Source organism: Propithecus coquereli, unplaced genomic scaffold (assembly GCF_000956105.1).
Source record: "Propithecus coquereli isolate 6110/MARCELLA unplaced genomic scaffold, Pcoq_1.0 Scaffold292, whole genome shotgun sequence".
NCBI classification, from domain to species: Eukaryota; Metazoa; Chordata; class Mammalia; order Primates; family Indriidae; genus Propithecus; species Propithecus coquereli.
Window position 1 is genome coordinate 2,281,205 of NW_012148530.1, and position 20,938 is coordinate 2,302,142.

The following is a 20,938-nucleotide window of genomic DNA, read 5'->3' on the forward strand; positions in this document are numbered from 1 at the left end:
ATCCAGGTTTGACTTAACATGAAGAATTGGATTTGTGGTACAAGGACCTGAGGCTGGAATTGTAAAAGAGGCCTAAAAATTTATTCCTTTAATTTACTCTACTTATGAATCTGTGAATCTTTTTTAAACCAAACCAATCACATAGACTAGCTCACAGAAAATTTAAGTAAACTAAAACCTTTAAGTAAGTAAAACCTTCAAACTATAATATAAAAATCTTTCCTAAATTTTGGCATCTATGCAAAAATTAAAGTATGTTTTAACGTCATAGAATTACTGTCCCTCCTCCCCCAAAAGTAGCCGTCTTACTTCTTTATACAAGAATCATCCAAAAGATCAATCTTGTTTTGGACAAGTACAGTTGGTATATCTCCAACTTCAGCTACTACTTTCTCTCTCCAACTGGAAATTGCCTCAAAAGATTCCCTGTCTGTGGTAGAAAACACAAGCACGCAAGCCTGGGCTCCTGTAAGGTCACAAAATAAAAATGTTATTTACATTAGTAAAACAATCCCATACAGGGTGGGGGCAACTTTTATCTATTCAAAACAACTTTTACGTAAATAAATGTTGAACTCATCTTTGTGACAGTGCTTATTTTTCAACATATACTCTATTTTCTAATTAGAGAACCAATTTTTATCAAGAACAATGGTTCTCAAATGTGTTCAAGTGTCAAAGTAGCGTAGCCTCAAAACCATGTACTTCTTTTGGAATACCAGAAATATATTTAATTCCATTGTAAGAGCTAGATAGGATGGTAAACTAAGAATGAATGATAGGTTGTTTCCAAGTTATTCTTGTTAATATTTGTCATTTGCTTCTTAATTTCTTTCAGCACAAATTTAAGAAAAATTTATAAGAAAAAAATCATAATTTGCTCATCTTTTTCACTTTTAAAAAAAATTAGATTATTTTATTCTATAGAATATCAGTGATCCTAAGGAACATAATTTGAGAACCAATGCCAAAAGTAAAATATCCATTTATGTTTTTATCCATATACATATACACACACACACACACATATATATACAGTGGAGGTGGGGAAGGTTAGTTTTTTACCCTGTTCAACTGCATAATTCCTATATTGGATCCACTGACAATATTTTAACCATCAACTGTCACTCTGGGCTGATAATACTTAAGATTAAAAATATGGCTGGGTGCCATGGCTCACACCTATAGTCTCAGCTACGTGGGAGGCTGAGGTGGGAGGATCATCTGAACCTACGAGTTCGAGACTTTAGTGAGCTATGATCATGCCACTGCACTCCAGCCTGGTAACATAGCAAGACCCTGTCTCTAAATAGATAAATAAATAAGCAGTAAACTCTTGGAAGAAGTGTTTTACAAATTACTAACTGTTGATTCAGGCAGCACGGTGATAAAAGCAGGTGTGTAAGCAACAAGAGAAAATTGTCCTGGAGGTCAAGAGGATTTCCTCAAATCAAGGCATGCTTTCTTCCTGTTATTCCTTCCTTACAGATCCCTCAGGTATAGAAGTTTGCTACTAAGATTCAAGACATGCCTGGGCTACCTAAGACACTCTAGGGCCAAAAATAGTTTCTATATCACCAGAGGAATACTGTAGAAAGCAAAAGATCACAGAATGGGAAAAAAAAAAAAAGAAAAGGAAAAAAACACAGCAGTTTGCTATTACTATAAAAGCAGAAGATTCATCTGGGAAAATCGTCCTCACTGTAAAAGTAGGTTTTAAACCAAATAATAAATTAATTATACAAAACTGAAAGAGGGAGAAAGACACTCTGAGACTTTCTTAGAATTTGAAGAGAAATAAAACTGAAGAAATCGCATTAGTATACTAATAAATAAATTAATATTTTTCATATTTACTTGAACTCTAATATTCAGGGTTCAGGATATGCTACCCCAAAATGTGGCACCCTGGCATACTGAATGTTTTAAGCTGAAGGAATTTGAGAAAACCGCAGAAGCAGGAATCTTCCCCACACCCTTCTCCTAAAACTCAGGATTTTCTAACTTTCCCCTGAACCAGGTCATAAGGCCCTTGTGTGAGAGGTGTTCACCCTATATTGGGAAGAAAGGAACATCCTTACTGCCAAAGATGAAGGAACAAAAAGAAGAATCCAAGCAAACAGGACTTGCTAAGTTCAATACACTTACCCCATACTCTCTGTCCTATCATTTCTCCACAATTTTCCAATCTCCATCAAATCTACCATAAAAACACTAAGGTTTAACTATTTCTTTAGCCTTTATTTCCTTACGAAGGCTCTCATGTCACATAAAACTTACATTAAATAAATTTGTATCCTTTTCTCTTGTTAATCTGTGTTTTGCTGTGGGGCCCCAGCCATGAACTAAGAAGGGTAGAGGGAAAAGATACTTCTCACTCCCTACACTAGCACGAAGCTGGTGATTTTAAATCACGTCCAGCAGGGCCACTTAGTAGGTGACAGGAGCACAGCATAAAGGAACATGGAGATAAAATGCTTGTGAAGGGGTTCAGAATATGCCACTGTGGCATAAAAATTGTTCTGAACATTTTAAATATTTTAAGAACATATTTGAGTCCTTAAAATCCCTTATCCTAAAATCCCTGCCTAAAAGCAGAGCCTCCCAAAAGAACTCAATTGTCATAAATCCCCAGGATGGGGAAGACTGACTCTCATCACCAGCACCACACTGAAAAACACATTGTCACAAACTGTCGTATCTCCCATTTATTCTCCTAAGGGCCCATTTATCTTTATCTTTCCAAAAAATCATTTATTTTCCCATAAATGCTCTTCTCCTCCTCCCCTTCCTCTATTAAGATGGTATATAGGCCCCAAATTCTAACCCTCTCCTTGAGTTATATTTTTCTGTGAACTCCCACTTGTACAAGATTAAATTTGTCTTTTCTCTTGCTAGTCTGTCTTTTGCCAGCATAATTCACAGTCCTCCCGCCCAATGACTGAACCTAAGAGGGTAGAGGAAGTCTTTCCTCCTCTGTATTTGATTGCCATGGGTCACAAAGGAAAAAAGCCACTGCCAGAAGCGAGTCTAGGTGCCCAGAAGAAACATCCCCAAGAATGGGAAATTTGGAGGAATCCAGGCCCATCACCTAGAGAAAGAATCATCTTCAAACATCTGCCATCCAGAGGGCCCCAACATCAGACAACAATAGCATCTGCCATGGTACCCTTGCCTCCCAATTCCCTCTGCTCCTACGTCTGACCCTAGAGAAGAAAGGAACATCTCTTGTAAGCTAGGAAGAAGAATGGAATGAAGGAGAAGGAATGAAGCAACCAACATCCCCTTCCTAGACCATGGCTACTGGCCTGTTAAAAGTCTCAGAGTGGATGAGAGATTTAATGCTAAATGACATTTGGAGTTTTGATTATTACACAGGACTATTGGCTATTCTAATTTCCAAATTGAGATGGTTTATGACTAGAACTATGAGGCAGTTGAAAAAAATTACTTGAGAGTGACCAGAAAAGACATGAGCTAAAGGGAATTTTCATTTAAGGTCAAGGAAAGGACTTCCCCCTCCTCCTACCGCCCAGTAAAATGTAAGGGGGATGAGGAGAGACAAAAACAAAAGTTGCATTTTGGTAACTTACCACCTGTGCCTGTTCAACATACCAATTACTATAAATATTCTTAATTCAAAAATGACACTATATTGTGATCCTTTCTTTTTCTTCCTTTGATCTCAAGTTCTTTGTTGGTACCAGTTATCTTTAGGAAAGTTAATGCTTTAAATTTCTCTGTTCTAGTCATTTGGACATATTTTACACTCTTGATATTTAAAGGCAGCTAGTGTTTTCACTTCATTTGAGATCCCAAAAGGCTTCCTAACATCATCTGTGCTCTGTTGTAACCTATTTACAAGAAGGTCACGTTTCAACATGTCTTGACTACAATTAAGCCACCATTTCAAGACCATAATGATCCTTCTGAACAATGTTTTTGGCATAATAGGTTTTTAAAATAAATTATAATAAAATTTAAAAAATTTTTAATTTGTTGATTTTTTATGCAGCACGAATAACATATTTCTAGGATTTAAACCCGTGAATCATAATTTTATTAAGCATAGTGTTTCTATCACTAAATTCACTAAATCTGTATTTTAACTCATTCTTTCTAGCCCTTACCTTCTCTTCCTGATCTTTATTTCTATTTATTTACATCATTACCTGACTCTGTACTAGTAGCAGATATTATCTGATTGCCTAGGTGGCATCTCTTCCTAAAAACACCTCACCCCCACTGTATAGTAGCCCTGTGGTTTAGGTGGACTAAACTTACCTTCTGCGGAGTGGGGGTTACATGATTCAAGCCAATTAATCACATTCCTCTGACTACTGCAATCAAGTCAAGAGTAATCTAATCAGAGAAAAGCTCAGGACTTCATTGTTGTGGGAAGTAACCCTCTCTCCCCAAGAATGTAAACACAGCATGTGGCTTTCATTGCTCCTGGTAGCAATCTTGCAACCAAGAGGAAAACCAGCATGAGGAGGTACTCCACATAGGGAGGAGGCAAGGCCAGGAGAATCGGTAAGGTTACAGCCTGAACAAACCACAAGTAAAATCTATGCTACTTCCAGATTTTTCTATGAAATCAATAAACCTTCTTTGCAGTTTAAACCAGTTTGAAATTACTTTTCTGTTGTCAGCAGCCAAAAGCATTCTGATGGAACCCCAAAGGAAAATATAGAAGAATGTTCAATATACCATTTTTCAAATTTATGTATCATTGCTACTTTTTCTTCCTTAATTCAGATTGTATTATGATAAATGTTTATTTTTAAAATTTATAAAAAGAAGAAGCTGAAATTCCAAAGACCTCAGTATCCCACCCTCTTTACCATTTTAATATAGTTGGCTAAAAAAAAATTACATTATTAAGATAAGTTTTTAACAGATATCTATTTATAAGATTAAAGTCACTTTAAAATGTTAAGTATAGAGAAACCAAAGCTATTTAAAGCCTTTTAGTTCAAAAAACACAGTGGAAAGTAATTTAAATATCACCCATAGTAAATTAAGATGTAAACACTAATAATTATGGGCTCTCTTTTTAGTTTCTGGCAGAAAATGGTTTTTGCACACATATTAAAGGAAAATAGTATGATTTGAGGAGATCTTAAAAGTACTAACCTATAATAAGAAGTACACAACAGACTGGGTACAGTGGCTCATGTCTATAATCTTAGCATTTTGGGGAGGCTGAGCCAGGAAGATTGCTTGAGGCTGGGAGTTTGAGACCAGCCTGGGCAACATACCAAGACCCCATCTCTAAAAAAATTAGCCCGACGTGGTGGCATGTGCCTGCAGTCCCAGCTACTTGGGAGGCTGAGGCAGGATCGCATGAGCCCATGACTTGGACTTTCAATGCTGCAGTGAGCTATTGTGCCACCTCACTCCAGCCTGGGTGACAGAGCAAGATCCTGTCCCTAAAAAATAAATATCAAAAAAAAAAAAGAAAAGAAAGAAAGAATTTGGAGATTTCTCAAGGGTAAAGTGCACGTGAGGAATCAACAGAGGAGGCCACATATACAAGGAGAAACACAATCACAGTGTCCTGTACATAGGATGCTAAAGTGCCTGACCTTCTTCCTCAGCCAAGAGAAAGTTACTTAAGAGTTTTGGGCCAGGCCTGACTTAAAAAAAAAAAAAAAAAAAGAGTTTTAACCAAGGAAGTAATTTGATAGTGGGAAGAATAAAATAGTTTTCATTTGAGTGCATCTATTTTCTCAAAGAAGAACAAAGCAAGGAAATCAACTGAGAGTGGAGGGGAGGAAGGGATCCTGAAGGTTAAGGCAAGAGAAAACACAAATAGCTCTTTTAGAAAACGGTAAAAAGACTTGAGTAAAGAAACGTATTAAAAGTGTCTGGCAGCACGGAGTACTCATTAAAGTTACGTGATCATAACTTCAAAGTTCAGTCAGAATGATTCTGTCTGATATTCTCAATAAGGTTCAAGTGCATGGACGCACATTAGTAGATAGCTGGGTTTAATTGGATTGGGCATTTTACTGAGCAAGTAATATGCAGAGTGCAGGTTAGGACTTAAAGGTGTTTGCAAGCAAATGTTTACAGGACTAGAAAAAATAATCTAAGTTAAGGCCATATGGAAGGTCATATTTAAAAAGTGGCAGTGTAAGGTGAAAAGAAGTTCTCAATGGTTTCAAGGACAGTTAAGAGTCTTGGTATTAAAGTTAGCAAGCTGGAATCAGGAAGTAGTGGTTAGAGAGTGGAAGGCTACAGAGGCTTAGATTTTAGAAGTAATAAAAAAGATTGTTAGCCTTGAGAAGGACAAGGAAATGATCAACAGGCTGCATTTTCAAAAAGTAATCTGAACAATTATGGAGAAGAAAATGAGCCAGGTGCCAGTGTTATCAGGAAGGAGGCAGAAGTCCATGGACCATAGCAACTAGGGGGGATTAGTGGTAGGTAAAAGTCTCATGACTTGGACTTTCACAGTGCTGAAGTTTTGGAAGATGTCTTCTGTCCAGTATCCTTCAGGTTTTGAAGAATGTGGAGATGTGGGGATGTGGGGATGTAGGTAAAAAGATGCCACCACCAGAGAAGGCAGCTGGGGAAGTCATGTCTTTAAGAAACAATTGAGTTTTACTTACAACAAGAAGGTGAAAAGTTCAGAAAAGAGGGCTGTCAGAGAAGGGATAATCAGTGATTATCAGCCAACTGTGCCTTTATATCTCCCACAACATCTGGGAAATACAGAGTATTAAATGCTTGTCGATACGAATTATCGATTAATATTTGCTTCGCATCAACAGGCCATAATGTTACATGGTACTAGATCAAACTTTTAATTACTGTGTTCTCTCATTTTGATTACACTGGCAGTGAGTTAGAGGAACAATGAAAATGGTATTTTAAATTCCAAAAGAAAAGGATTAAATTTTAAAGAAAAATGTTAAAAGGAAACTTTAAATTCTATTTAAAGTTTAATTTAGGCTTTTCTTAAGGAATTTAAGTCCACGTTTTAGAACCTTAAGTTCTATAGTCATGCTTCCTTCCTTTTACAGGTATCTCACACTTCTGTGAATTCCTATAGTGCTGAAAAGGCTTTACTGTGTGATTTCATGTGTCATAACAAAATGCCACCTTATTTGCAGGGACTTTACTTTCTCATATGTTAGTTTCCACTCTCTGCCTATGTAGTCATTTCCTTGGGATCAGAGTAGGCACTTAGCAGTTTATGACTGATTTGGTCTGGGAATGCCTAAACAAGTCAAATAATTCTAAGGCACAAACTGTCTATAGTGCAAAATGTTATTTGCCACTCTACAAGATCTTTAGAAAAATAATGAACTGGGAAAAGTATTTAAAAAACACTTTGCAAGCATTTTAACTATTCTTAAAGAGAATTTATATGGGAAACAAGGAAAGCAAAGTTCTTTATTTAGCCAAAATAACATGCCCACACAAAAAAATAAATAAATCCTGCATTTTACCTCGATAGTAGGCCTTTGTAATTGCATCAAATTCCTCTTGACCTGCAGTATCCCATAACATTAGTCTGACATCTTCATCATTAACTCTGAAACAAGAGATAAATTTATTTCATATGTAAAGGAAGATATTTTTAGTAATATAGCTTTGTGTATATTTTTATTTTTCAAATCCAAAGGTATTAAAACTGCATATGCTCCTCACCTTACAATAGGGTTATGTTCTAATAAGCCCATTTGGGGGTTATATCCTGATAAACCCATTGCAAGCTGAAAATAGTGTAAGTCAAAAATGCATGTACTATCCCAATAAACCCATCATGAAGTCAAAAATCATAAGTTGAACCATTCTAAGTCCAGCTGCTCCTTGATTTAAGATGGGGCTATGTCCTGATAAACCCATCGTAAAGTTGAAACTCGTAAGTTGAACCACCATAAATTGGGGACCAGCTGTGCACTGTCAGTTTCACTCTAAAAAAGTCTGAGTACTTTTAAGCTGTAGCTTTACACATGATTTGGATTTACCTGCCATGTTTTTCCCTTTGACAGCAGTCACAGGTAGTAGTGGCTCTAGGATGAGCAGTATTGGGAAAGGTCAGGGCTTGCTCTCCTCGCCCTAAACTATCCTAATGGGTTCTGGTGCTTAAAGACAGGATGAGAATAAGAAGGGGAAAAAGCAGTTTACCTGCTTGGTTGCCCTTTAATTTAAAATCTACTCTACTTTGTCATCCAGTTGATTCTCATTATTCACAGTAGTTATGTTTTATAATGTCACTGTGAACACTGAATTAGCAAATACTGAATCACTGCTCCTAGGGGAAATACAGGGTTAGGTTCCTGAGAACCCCTGGTTACATTTCGTCAACTGATGAATACATAACCTTGTTTTGTGTTTCCATTTAAAGACACCTTATTGCTATATACTGTAAATTCGTTAACACTGAACTCATGACCAACAGCACTATAACGCATGTCTGAACAAAGCGTATCTAACACACATATTTTCTCTATAAGGTACATCACAGCCTTCCTGTAATCAAAAACACTAAACAGCACTTCAGCACTACCACTGGGGGCCTTTTTGAACAGCAAAATCATCAACAAAAACCACAAAATGTAGCACTAAACAGAACAAAAACAGGACACGTGTCTCCTGTATGAGAGCTGAAGCAAGAGGGAAGAGTATATCACCCTGTTTGACAAATTCAGCTGGGAAAGTCCATGTTGGGCAACTTTAATTCTTTGCTGCTCTGTGCATGTCCACGAATGACCACAAAAGCAGTATAAATACTGATTTGGGGGCTACAAATAAATTTTAGCAACAATCTACAAATAATGAGGATCAACTACATACTTAAAATAGTTATTTGGTTTCAGGTAAATATGGAAGTATTTAAAAAAAAAAAGAGGGTGGCCGGGCCCAGTGGCTCACACCTGTAATTCTAGCAATTTGGGAGGCCGAGGCAGGAGGATTGCTTGAGGCCAGGAGTTTGAGACCAGCCTGGGCAATAGCGAGATCCCGTCTCTACCCCCCCCAAAAAAAAAAAAAAAATTAGCCGGGCATGGTGGCAAGTGCCTGTAATCCCAGCTACTCAGGAGGAGGATCGCTTGAGCCCAGAAATTCAAGGTTACAGTGAGCTAGGATGGCACCACTGCACTCCAGCCTCAGAGAGAACGTAAGACCCTGTCTCTAAAACAAACAAACAAAAAAGAGGGTAATAGAATACAGATGAGAAATGAACCAATCTTTAAAACAATGAACACAATTATCTTTGATGTTAAAGTTGGACCAGTAAGTCAGATTTGTTTAATGTTTCTTATTTCCATAATACATTTTAGTTTGTCTCCTATGGTTTAAAAAATCCTTAAAAAGTCTCAAGACTAAAGACAAAAAGCATTACTCTGATGTGCTGTAGATTCCAACTAGATTTCCTAAAGTAGGAGTTCCTCTTTATAAGTGAACTTAATCCTCCTAAATATGTTTTCTCTTATTTCTTTAGAGTAAAAGCAAATCATAAATTCTCTATACAGTCTTCTATACAGTCTTGTATAGACTCTATACAACTTCTAGACAGTCTTGCCCAGTTTTAAAAAGAGACATTCTAAGCAAAAAGAGCTTGTAATGTAAGAGATGAAAACTTTTAAGAGACGGGTAATTTTCATTCCAAATAAAATAGCAAATGAAAATCTCATTAGAGTAAAGCATCAGTTTGTGTTTTAGAAGTGCCCAAGGTGTCACTAGTAAACATAAAACGTTTATGAGATAAGAAAAAAGGTGGTTTGCTGGTAGTTTAGTGGTCAGGAAAAAAAAGTAGAAAGGGAAGAAGGGAAGTAGAAGAAAAAAGAAAAATGAGAGGAAGGGAAAAGAGATGAAAGAAAAAAAAAGACAGAAAGAAGGATGAAGATACTTATGATCATGAGTAATTGAAAACAACCATCAACTGCCACTAGTTGCCTAACCTGGGAGTGTACTGTAATTAGTTACTATTATTCCAATGAAAGTCTTGGACACAGTTCACAAATCAAAACCAAAGGGATAAAATGGCCAAGTACATACTGGATTTGTCGCTCCAAAAAATCAACTCCAATGGTTTTCTTGTAGTCTTTTGTAAAAATGCCTTTGCAATATCGCTGAATCATACTGGATTTTCCAACTGCTCCATTCCCTACAACCACCATCTTGATGGCCACTTCCATATCTTCCTCCAACATTTTTGGAGTTGAAATGGTTTCTGTGCCGACTCTAATTCCAGGTGATTAGATCTTCTCTCTCAAATCTGTGGTTTAAAATGAAATTATTTTTTCATGACACAAAAATTGTACAAAATAAAATAAACTATAATTGTTTTGTCAAGAAATAATCATATTGCATTGCAAGAATATGTTTCCATGAATGAGGCCTTCTTCCCACCCCTTTTAGATAATATAAATTCTTTGAAAGAGGAAACATATCATTCATTTTTTAATCCTCACCAATAGCATAATGCATAACATTCACTAGATCTACATAGTTCTCCCTTTCATAGAGATGAAGACTACTGGCTTTCGACTTGAGGCCTAATTTAAAGCTGCCACCTACTAGTTCTGTGCTCTTAATGAAGTTATTGCTTAACCTCTGTAAGCTTCCATTTCCTGGCAATAATATCTGCCTCACAGGGTTGTTAATCAATGACACATATAAAGCACTTGGCATAGTGAAAGTTAAGCATTCAAAAATTAGTACAGGGTGAGCATCCTTAATCCAAAAATCCAAAATCTGAAATGCTCCAAAATCTGAAACTTTTTGAGCACTGACATGATGCAAGTGGAAAATCCATACCTTATGTGTAAGGGGTCATACTCAAAATGCAGTCAAAACATTTTTTCATGCAAAAATTTAAAATACTGTATAAAATTACCTTCAGTCTATGTGTTTAAGGTATGTATGAGAAATAAATGAATTTCCTGTTCAGACTTAGATGCCATCCTCATGATACTCACTCGTATCTCATTATTTATATAGACAGATATTTCAACATCCAAAACATCCAAAATCTGAAACACTTCTGGTCTCAAGCATTTTGAATAAGAGACACTCAACATGTAGTTTTATATAACATAATAAATCCTCCATAGTGTATCATCAAATGGGCAAAAAATACAAAATCTGTGGAAACTGCTTTTCAACTACACTAAGCAAGTGTGAAATATGAAGAACATTCTTCTTTATCCCTAATAGAGTCTCAGCAATTGTCCCTAGTACTTCACAAACTTGAATGATCAGAAAAGTTATCTAGGAGTACTTGTTAAAGTATGGTTCTGGGTCTCTACCTCAGACATAATCAATCAGAAATCTCGGGAATGGCTTGGACTCTCATTTTTAAAATAAGCACAGGAGTGCTGCTTAACTCTTCCTTCAAGAGCTGCCAGCTGGCAGTCTCCAGCTGCCACACCTTCAGGATCTGTGGCACTGCCCACTCCCACTGAGGCCCCACGCTGTCCAAGGTGAAGACTCAACAGGCAGTGCCTGTTCAAGAGTCAGGCCAACTCTGCCCAGCATGGGACTCCTCTTTGCTCTGGGGCTCCTATCAAACTGGCTGAGATTTTCTCAGAGCTGCACTGTAGGTTGGGGCTCTTTCCACCCAATCTGCCTTTCTCCTTTCACAGGTGTCAAGCTGGCACTGCAGCCGGAAGGCGTCCTCTTTATCCATCACAGGCATTTCCCCCAATAAATCTTTTGTACTTCTAATTCCACCTTGATGTTTGCTTCCTGGAGAACCTGAATGGACACACATCCCAAGTGATTTTATAATCAGGTAAATGTTAGAACCATTACCCCAGGCTAGTGACTCTCAATATGGCTACACACTGGAATCATCTAGAGAACTTTAAAAAATAAAGTACCTGTATTCTGTCCTCTGAGTATGTGATTTCAGTGGTCTAGGGTACAACCTGGACATCAAGTATCACCACCCTCCTACTCTACAGAAAGGTGTGGTCTTCAGGACACCAGGACACTTATGGTTAAATCTAAAGTTCTTTTTTTTTTTTTTTTTTGAGACAGAGTCTCACTCTGTTGCTAGCCGTGGCATCGGCCTAGCTCATAGCAACCTCAAACTCCTGGGCTCAAGCGATCCTCCTGCCTCAGCCTCCTGAGTAGCTGGGACTATAGGTGTACATCACCATGACCCGCTTATTTTTTTCTATTTTTAGTAGAAACAGGGGTTTCGCTCTTGCTCAGGGCTGGTCTTGAACTCCTGAGCTCCAGCAATCCTCCCACCTAGGCCTCCCAGAGTGCTAGGATTACAGGTGTGAGCCACTGTGCCCGGTCTAAGTCTAAAATTCTTAACATAATCTGACCCTTGCTCATCCAGCTGTAACTCATACCAGGTCAGTTCTTAAAAAGCAGATCCCTCTTCTTTACCAAAACAATTCTTTACTCCAGAAGACTGTGAAATTCAAAAGCAACAACAAAAAACTTAATACATTTTATACTTTTAAAAATATATACTTCAGCCGGGCGCGGTGGCTCATGCCTGTAATCCTAGCACTCTGGGAGGCCGAGGCGCAGGAGTTCGAAACCAGCCTGAGCAAGAGCGAGACCCTGTTCTCTACCAAAAAATGGAAAGAAATTAATTGGACAGCTAAAAATATATGTAGAAAAAATTAGCCAGGCATGGTGGCGCGTGCCTGTGGTCCCAGCTACCCGGGAGGCTGAGACAGTAGGATAGCTTGAGCCCAGGAGTTTGAGGTTGCTGTGAGCTAGGCTGACGCCACGGCACTCGACCCAGGGCAATAGAGTGAGACTCTGTCCAAAAAAAAAAAAAAAAAATATATACTTCAGAGACTTTTGCTTCTGGAATGATAGAACAGACGTATTTTGCCCTATTCCTTCCTCTAACTCTAACTAAAAATTCTGGGCATTATAATATAAAAATCATGAGACCCAAAAAGTGGAAAGAAGAAAGAGTGGCTAGGGACCACAGGACACAAGAAACAACGACCATGAGTTGTTTTCTTTGAGTTCTTTTTACTTCATATATCCCATACTGTATTATGGACAAGCCAGTAACCAGGAAATGCCAACAAAAAAGGCCCCAACAAAAGCCTACTCTCTTGAGCCAAAGTACCAGGAAAGGACCAAGAAAGGGGCAACCTAGCAAGCAGCATGACAGAAAACACACCCTTGTGAGGATTATAATCATGTGCCCCAACTTGCCCTGTGGCATCAGAGAAGATCAACTGGGGGAGCCAGGAGTTTCAACCCCAATGGGAGGTAAGGAAGAGACCCCTCCACCATCACCAAGGTATCACTGGAGACCACGTGGGAGCCTGGACTTCCACCTCATCCAGCAGTTTCAGAGTCATTCCTCTCCCGCTTTACCTCCCCTTCCTTGCTGGGGTGGTATCAGAAGAAGCCATTAGACAGCCAGAACTTTCACCATCCCTCAGTGGTAATGAGGCCATCCCCCCATTCCCTGCAGTGTCAGTGGGGACCACAGGGGGAAGAGTAACAAGGTGCCCCTCCTCCTCCCAGCCAGGGTGGTATTAGTGGGGTCTAGTGGAGGGCTGTCATGCCTAGTAGTAAGAGGAGCCCCTCCCACTCTCAGTTTCAATAGAAGACAAGTAGGGAATGTGGAGTTTTACCTCCCAACACCTGGTAGTAAGGAGATAGTGCCCCACCTTTCCTCTGTGTAGAGCACTGTCAGAAGAAGCAAGCTAAAAGAGAACATTTAACTGAGATCCAGAAAATCATAACATAATAACCGAAATGCCCTGATTTCCATCAAAAATCACTCAGCACACTAAGAACTGGGAAAAAATCTTAACTTGAATGCAAAAGACAATCAACAGACACTGGCAACAAGATGACAGACATTAGAATTACCTAACAAGGATTTTAAAAATAAAAATAGCTGGCAGTCAAGGAGCAATTACGGACACACTTGAAACAAATGTAAAAAATAAAAAGTCCCATCAAAGAAACAGAAAATATAAAGAAGAACCAAATGGAAAATTTAGAGCCAAAAATTATAATAACCAACATAAAAAACTCAATGATAGGCTCAAGAGCAGAAGGGACAGATGAAAAAAATTAGTGAACTTGAACATAGAACAATAAAGGGTACGCAAGCTGAACAACACAGAGCAAATAGACTGAAGTAAATGGCAGAGCCTCAGAGACCTGTGGAACTAAACAAAAAATCTAATGTTTATGTCATCAGAGTTCCAGAAGGAGAGAAGAAAGAAGATAGGGCTGAGAAAGCATTTGAAGAAATAATGACTGAAAATTTCCCAAATTTGAAAAAATTAAACCTACAGATTCAAGAAGTTGGGTAAATTCCAGACAGGATAAACGTAACAAAATCCAGACCAAGACACACCAAAGTCAAACTTTTAAAAACTTAAAGACAAAGAAATCATTTTGAAAGCAGCCAGAGAAAAAAGATATACTACCTATAGGGGAAAAATAATTTAAATGACAGTGAATTTCTCATCAGAATCATGGAAGCCAGAAGGCAGTGGCACATCATTTTTTGATCACTGAAAGAAAAGAACTTTCAACCCAGAATTGTGTATCCAATGAATATATCCTTTTGGAATGAAAGAGAAATCAAGATAATCTCCCATGAGGGAAAACTAAGAGCATTTGTTGATAGCAGACCTATATAAAAAGAACAGCTAAAGGAATTTCTCTAAACAGGAAGGAAATGATTAAAAAAAAATTTGGACTATCATAACAAAAGAAAGAACATGGTAAGAATAAAAACATTGTTAAATGTAATAGATTTCCCTTCTCTTGACTGTTCTAAATTAGGTTTGACAGTTGAAACAAAAATTATAAAACTGTCCAATGTGGTGTTCAATATATGTAGATAAGATATTTAAGACAATTATAAATGGGGAGGAAAAAGGGATGTAAAGGCTGGTAAGTGTTCTACACTTCACTTAACTGGTAAAATATTAACACCATGAGATATATGATAAATTACACTTACAATCATACTCTATATAACAATATTTTGGTCAACAATGGACTGCATATATGACAGTGGTCCCATAAGATTGGAAAACTGTATTTTTACTGTAACTTTTCTATGTTTAGATATACAAACACTTACCACTGTGTTACAGTTGCCTACAGATTCAGTACAGTAACATGCTATGCAGGTTTGTACCCTAGGAGCAATAGGCTATACCATATAACCTAGATGTGTAGTAGGCTATACCATCTAGATTTCTGAACTCTATGATGTTCACAAAATGATGAAATCACCTAACACTGCATTTCTCAGAACACGTATCCCCATCGTTAAGCAATGCATGACTGTGTATAATGTAATACCCAGAGCAACCACTAAAAAATTAATACAAAGAAATAAACTCAAAAACACTGCATATAAATCAAAACGAAATTCTAAAAACACACAAAAAATAGGAATCTATTTGACATTTATAGAACTGTCCACACAAGAGCAGAATATACTTCCTTTCAAGCACCAAGTAAACATAAACCAAGCTAGAACATATTCTGGGCCATAAAACAAACTTATAACAATAAGCTTATAATAATGGAAATCATACAGAATATCTTTAGTGACTACGGTGGAATCAAACTAGAAATCAGTAACAGAAAGATAACAGGAAAATCTCCATACATCTGGAAACTAAAAACACACATTGCTAAACTATCTGTGGTTGCTTAAGGGCAGGGGATTTAGACCAGCCTAACATAGTGAGACCCCATCTTCACAAAAAAAATTTTTTTAAATTAGCCAGGCGTGAATGGTGCACGTCTGTCGTCCCAGATACTCAGGAGGATGGCTTGAACCCAGAAGTTCAAGGATACAGTGACCTATAATCAGACCACTGCATTCCAGCCGTGGTGACAGAGCGAGATCCTGTCTCAAAAATAATAATAACAACAATAAACAATCTGTGGGTCAAAGAAGAAGTCTTAAGAGAAGTAAAAGAAATTGAATGAGAATGAAAATAAAGTATGTGAAAATTTGTGGGACACAGGTAAAGCAGTGCTGAAAGGGAAATTTAGAGCACTAAGTGCTTACCTTAGAAAATAGGAAAAGTCTCAAATCAATAATCTAAGTTCCCACCTCAAGAAATGAGAAAAAGAGCAAAATAAACCCAAAGCAAGCAAAAGGAAGGAAATAATAAAGAACAGAAACAGATGAAATTGAAAACAGAAAAATAGAAGTAGTGAAATGAAAAGTTGCTTTTTGAAAAGATCAATAAAATTGACAAACCTTTAGCAAAACTAACACAGAAAAAAGAGAAGACATAAATAACCAGTATCAGGAATATTAATAAAATAGAGGACACCATACAGATTCTGCAGACTCAGAAGGATAATACAACAAACTCTACACACATAAATTTGATGACCTAGACAAAAATGAACCAATTCCTTGAAAAGCATAAACTACCACAACTTACCCACTATGAACTAGATTATTTGAATAACCCTATAACTATTAAAGAAATTGAATTTGTAACTTAAAAACTGAAAAAGAAATCTCCAGGCTCAAGTGGTTTCACTGGGGAATTCCACCAAACATTTAAAGAATTAACACCAATGTACACAAACTCTTCCAGAATAGAGACAAAGAGGAAACACTTCCCAATTCAATTTATGAAGCAGCATCATATGGATACCAAAACCACATAAAGACAGTACAAAAAAGAAAACCCCCATAAACATAGATGCAAAACCATCAAGAAAATATTAGTAAAGTGAAGTCAGCAATATTTAAAAACAATAATACACCACAACCAAGTGGACTTTATTCTGGGAATGCAAGGCTGGTTCAATACTTGAAAATCAATCAGTATAACCCAGCATATTAATAGACTTAAGAAGAAACATCACAATGTCAATTGATACAGAGGAAATATTTGAAAAAATTCAATATCCATTTGTGAGAAAAAGTCTCGGCGACACAGAATGGTACTGCTTAAACCTGATAAAGGACACATAAAACCTACAGTTTATTATCATACTAGTTCTGAAAGACTGATTGCTTTCTCCTTAGACTGGGAGCAAGGTAAGGATGTCCATGCTGACTGCTCCTATTCATCCTACACAAAGTCCTAGTCAGTGCAATAAGCAACAAAAATAAATAAAATGCTTACAAATTAGGAAAAAAATAAATCAAACTGTCTCTATTCACAAATGACACGATTGTCTCTGTAGAAAAACCCAAGAAATCTACCCTCTACCCTCCTCGAAAAAACCCAAACAAACAAACCCGAGAATTAATAGGAGAGTTTAGCAAAGTCACAAGATACAAGGGCAACACACAAAATTCAACTGTATTTCCATATATAAACAACATACAATTTGCAATCAAAATTTTAAAAAAATGAGAAACAAAGATCTAAATGGAAAGACATAGCATGTTCATGGATTGGAAGACTCAACAAAGTAAAAACAGAAATTCTCCCCAAATTGATCTATGGGTTTAGTGCAATTTCAATCAAAGTATTGCAGGATTTTCTGCATAGACAAGTTGATTCTAAACTTTATATGGAAAGGCAAAGGAACTAGAATAGCTAAAACAATTTTGAAAAGAGTAAAATTGGAGGAAATCATACTATTTGATTTTAAGACACTCTACCACTAAATTAATCAAGAAAAATGTGACACTGGCAAAAGGAAAAAGACATACATCAATGGTACAGAACAGAGGGCCCAAAATAGAATCACACAAATACAGCCAACTGCTTTTTGACAAAGATGAAAAAGAAATCCAATGAAGACAGTCTTTTCAACAAATGGTGATGGAACAACTGGACATCTATATGCAAAAAAGTAAACCTTCATCTAAACTTCACACCTTATACAATTAACTCAAAATGTACCACATATCTAAATGCAAAACTATAACTTTTAGAAGAACATTTTTCAAAACAGGAAATCTTGACCTGGAGTTAGGCAAAGAGTTCTTAGACATGATACCAAAAGACCCATAAAAGGAAAAACTAATAAACTAGACTTAATCAATTAAAGATATTTGTTGTCTCACTTAATTAAAGATATTTGTTGTCTGAAAGACATTGTGAAGAGAATCAAAAGACACGCTACAGACTGGAAGAAATATTTGCAAAACATGTATTTGACATGTAATTTGTATACAGAACATATAAAGAACTATCAAAATTCAACATAAGAAAACAATTCAAGGGGCCAGGTGCAATGGCTCATGTCTGTAATCCTAGCAATTTGGGAAGCTTAAGTGGGAGGATCACTTGAGGCCAGGAGTTCAAGACTAGCCTGAGCAACATAGCAAGATCCCTATCTCTACAAAAAAATTAAAAATTAGTGGGGTATGGTGGCATGCACCTGTAGTCCCAGTGACTCAGGAGGCTGAGTCAGGAGGATCACTTGAGCCCAGGAGTTTGAGGTTGCAGTGAGCTACAATGATGCTGCTGCACACTAGCCCAGACAATAAAAAGAGACCTTGTCTCAAAAAAAAAAAAAAAAAAAGAAAGAAAGAAAGAAAAAGAAAACAAAAAGAAAAAAACCTCAGTTAAAAAATGGGCAAAAGACTTGGCCAGATACGTCACAAAAGAATATATATGGCAAACGAACACATGAAAAGATATTCAACATCTTTGGCCATTAGTTAAAGGCACATTAAGACCACAATGAGGTACCACCACACAAATATTAGAATGGCTAAATTATAAAATGCTGACGATACCAAATGCTGAGGAGGATGTGGAGCAACCATAACTCTCACATGTTGCTGGTGGGAATGCAAAATGATACAGTCACTCTGAAAAATTCTGACAGTTTTTAAAAAGTTAAACATATATTTACTGAATGACCCTGAAATTCCACTCCTGGAAATACCCTAGAGAAATGAAAACATGTTTCACACAAAAACCTGTACATGATATTTATAGCAGTTCTATTCATAATCACCCCAAACTGAAAACAACCCAAATATCCTTCAGGAGGTGGATGTATAAACAAACTGTGGCACATCCATGTAATAAAATACTACTCAGCAATAAAAAAGGGAATTATCCATACATAAAACACCTTGGAGGAATCTCAAAGGTATTACGCTGAGTGAAAAGAAGCCAGTATCAAAATGTTGCCTATTGTTATGATGCCATTTATATGATATTCTGGAAAAGGTCAATAATTGTAAGGGGTTAGGGGTAAGGGGTGTGATAGAACGGGATAGCATGAGTTTTTCGAGGGTATAGAACTGTTCTACGTCCTGACTGTAGCGGTGGTTACATGAATCTAAACTCCACAGAACTGTATGTCCCCAAAAAGGTCAATTTTACCATAGATAATTTTTAAAATAGTACAATTTGAAGAAAAAAAGTAGAATCAAATTTTAACACAGGCAGTTTGACTCTTGTGATTCTCAGACACTTAAGGCACTATATCAACAGTTAAGTTCTTAGAAAATAAGCATAATCCTGAGTACAATAATTAAAAACCTTGACAGTAATACTCTATATAAAAACTCCCCAAACTTAAATTTTAACACTTTGCTAACCAATATAGCCTAATAAATTAGAAAAGGAAAAGATGTGTTGATTCACTGTTCAAAGGGATTGTTTTTTTCATAACAGCCTTTACTTAAGGACAGATATGATTATACTTGTAAAAATACTGAAAAGCTTTTTAGGGTCAATGAAGTTATCTAGAAGATTTCAGGAGTTATACAAAACCTACAGAAGTAAACAGCCCTTTTTAGACCCTACTGCCACTTCACTGGCTCCTGATAGTGAAGTTCTCACTCCCTTACACACTCTCAGGTTCTTACTCCAAGGAACTGCTGATGACTCCTCGGATCTCCCAGTAAAGTTAATTCTGTGGCAACCAGTGTCAATGAAAAAGTGCAATCTGGCTCATTCATATTCTAGCACTCTCTGAGCGAGAAACTAGGGAAGGGTGGGGCCGCGAGTAAAAAGGGGCCCCACTGCAGGGAGAAGAGGAGTCTAAAAGCCAGGTTGGAGCTGAGGACCCTCTTCCCCACCAACCTAACCCGAGCACTCAACGACTCTCGCTGGTATCTCGCCTATCCCGGGTCGCCCCTTCCTCATTTGGGGCTGGGGAAGGACAAAAACCCGGATGCTCTGCCGGGCCGAGGGCGCCAGCGCCTCACCCCCGTCCCAGCCCGCTCTTTCCCGCCCACGGGGCAATTACAGGACCTACACCTAGAGACCGGACCGCAGCGAGCCGGGAGGGGGAGCCGGGCAGGCTGCCGCCCACCTCCTCCAGCTGCAACTTGGGCTCCGTGCTCAGAGGCGGGGGAGCAGGCGCTCGGCTGTCCGAGCCGGGGGATGGGAGCCCAGGCCTGGAGGCCCCTGCCCCCGACACCACTCCCCATACCCCCTGTGAGGCACATCCCGGGACCCTGGGGAGAGGCGGGTCCTTCCCCGCGGAGCCGGAGGAACCCCCAGTTCCCGGAGAGGGCGAGTGAGCGCAGCGACGCTACCCTGGAGCGCGAGCCGCTACTCACCGTCCCCCCGCCTGCCGCCGACCCGCCGCCCGGCGCGACCGGCTCCTCCTGGTCGCGGCGCAACCGCTGCCGCCGCTGCCTCTTCCCAACGCGCCAGTTTCCCCAGCGGGGCCGCCCGGCTGGCTTGCGCCCTCTTTCGCTCTTTTACGAATGATTATGATTTTTAAACGAACTTTATTGGTAACCGGGGCTCAGATCGAGCGGCTCAGCAGGAGCTGCGCCGGGGGTGGCGGGGCGCAGCAGACTCGACTCCCCTCATCCGTGGACCTGCCGCGCTGCGGAGCATGCGCTAGGTTGCCTGCGCATGCGCAGGCTCCGCGCCGAGTTGGCCCCCCTCCCGTCCCGCCCCAGTTCTGGCTGGTCGCGGAGAGGGCGGCTTCCCCGCGTTCCTCGCGGATCCCAGGAAGCCCGGGTGTGCAGTGCGCACACCAGAGGCTAGCAGGGGCATCGTGGACTCTAGAAAACACAAATCGGCCGAAGAAGGTCCGCGTAGGTTTC

General features: G+C 38.6%; 1 protein-coding gene across 3 annotated transcripts in view; it reads right to left on the minus strand.

Moving 5' to 3' along the window:
* Positions 1-20,699, minus strand: part of RAB23 (RAB23, member RAS oncogene family) — a 27,264-nt gene extending 6,565 nt beyond the window's left edge. The window contains exons 1-4 of one of the 3 annotated variants that reach the window (XM_012648721.1): positions 20,614-20,697; positions 10,015-10,234; positions 7,461-7,546; positions 310-466 (exon numbers count right to left, since the gene is read on the minus strand). In XM_012648721.1, coding sequence (XP_012504175.1) covers positions 310-466; positions 7,461-7,546; positions 10,015-10,169 — 398 coding nt within the window. In that variant the 5' untranslated portion in view covers positions 10,170-10,234; positions 20,614-20,697. Of the gene's footprint in view, positions 1-309; positions 467-7,460; positions 7,547-10,014; positions 10,235-19,715; positions 19,858-20,148 lie in introns of those variants that run through there. The other 2 variants (XM_012648720.1, XM_012648718.1) reach the window with 2 other exon arrangements.
* Positions 20,700-20,938: the final 239 nt, after the last annotated feature.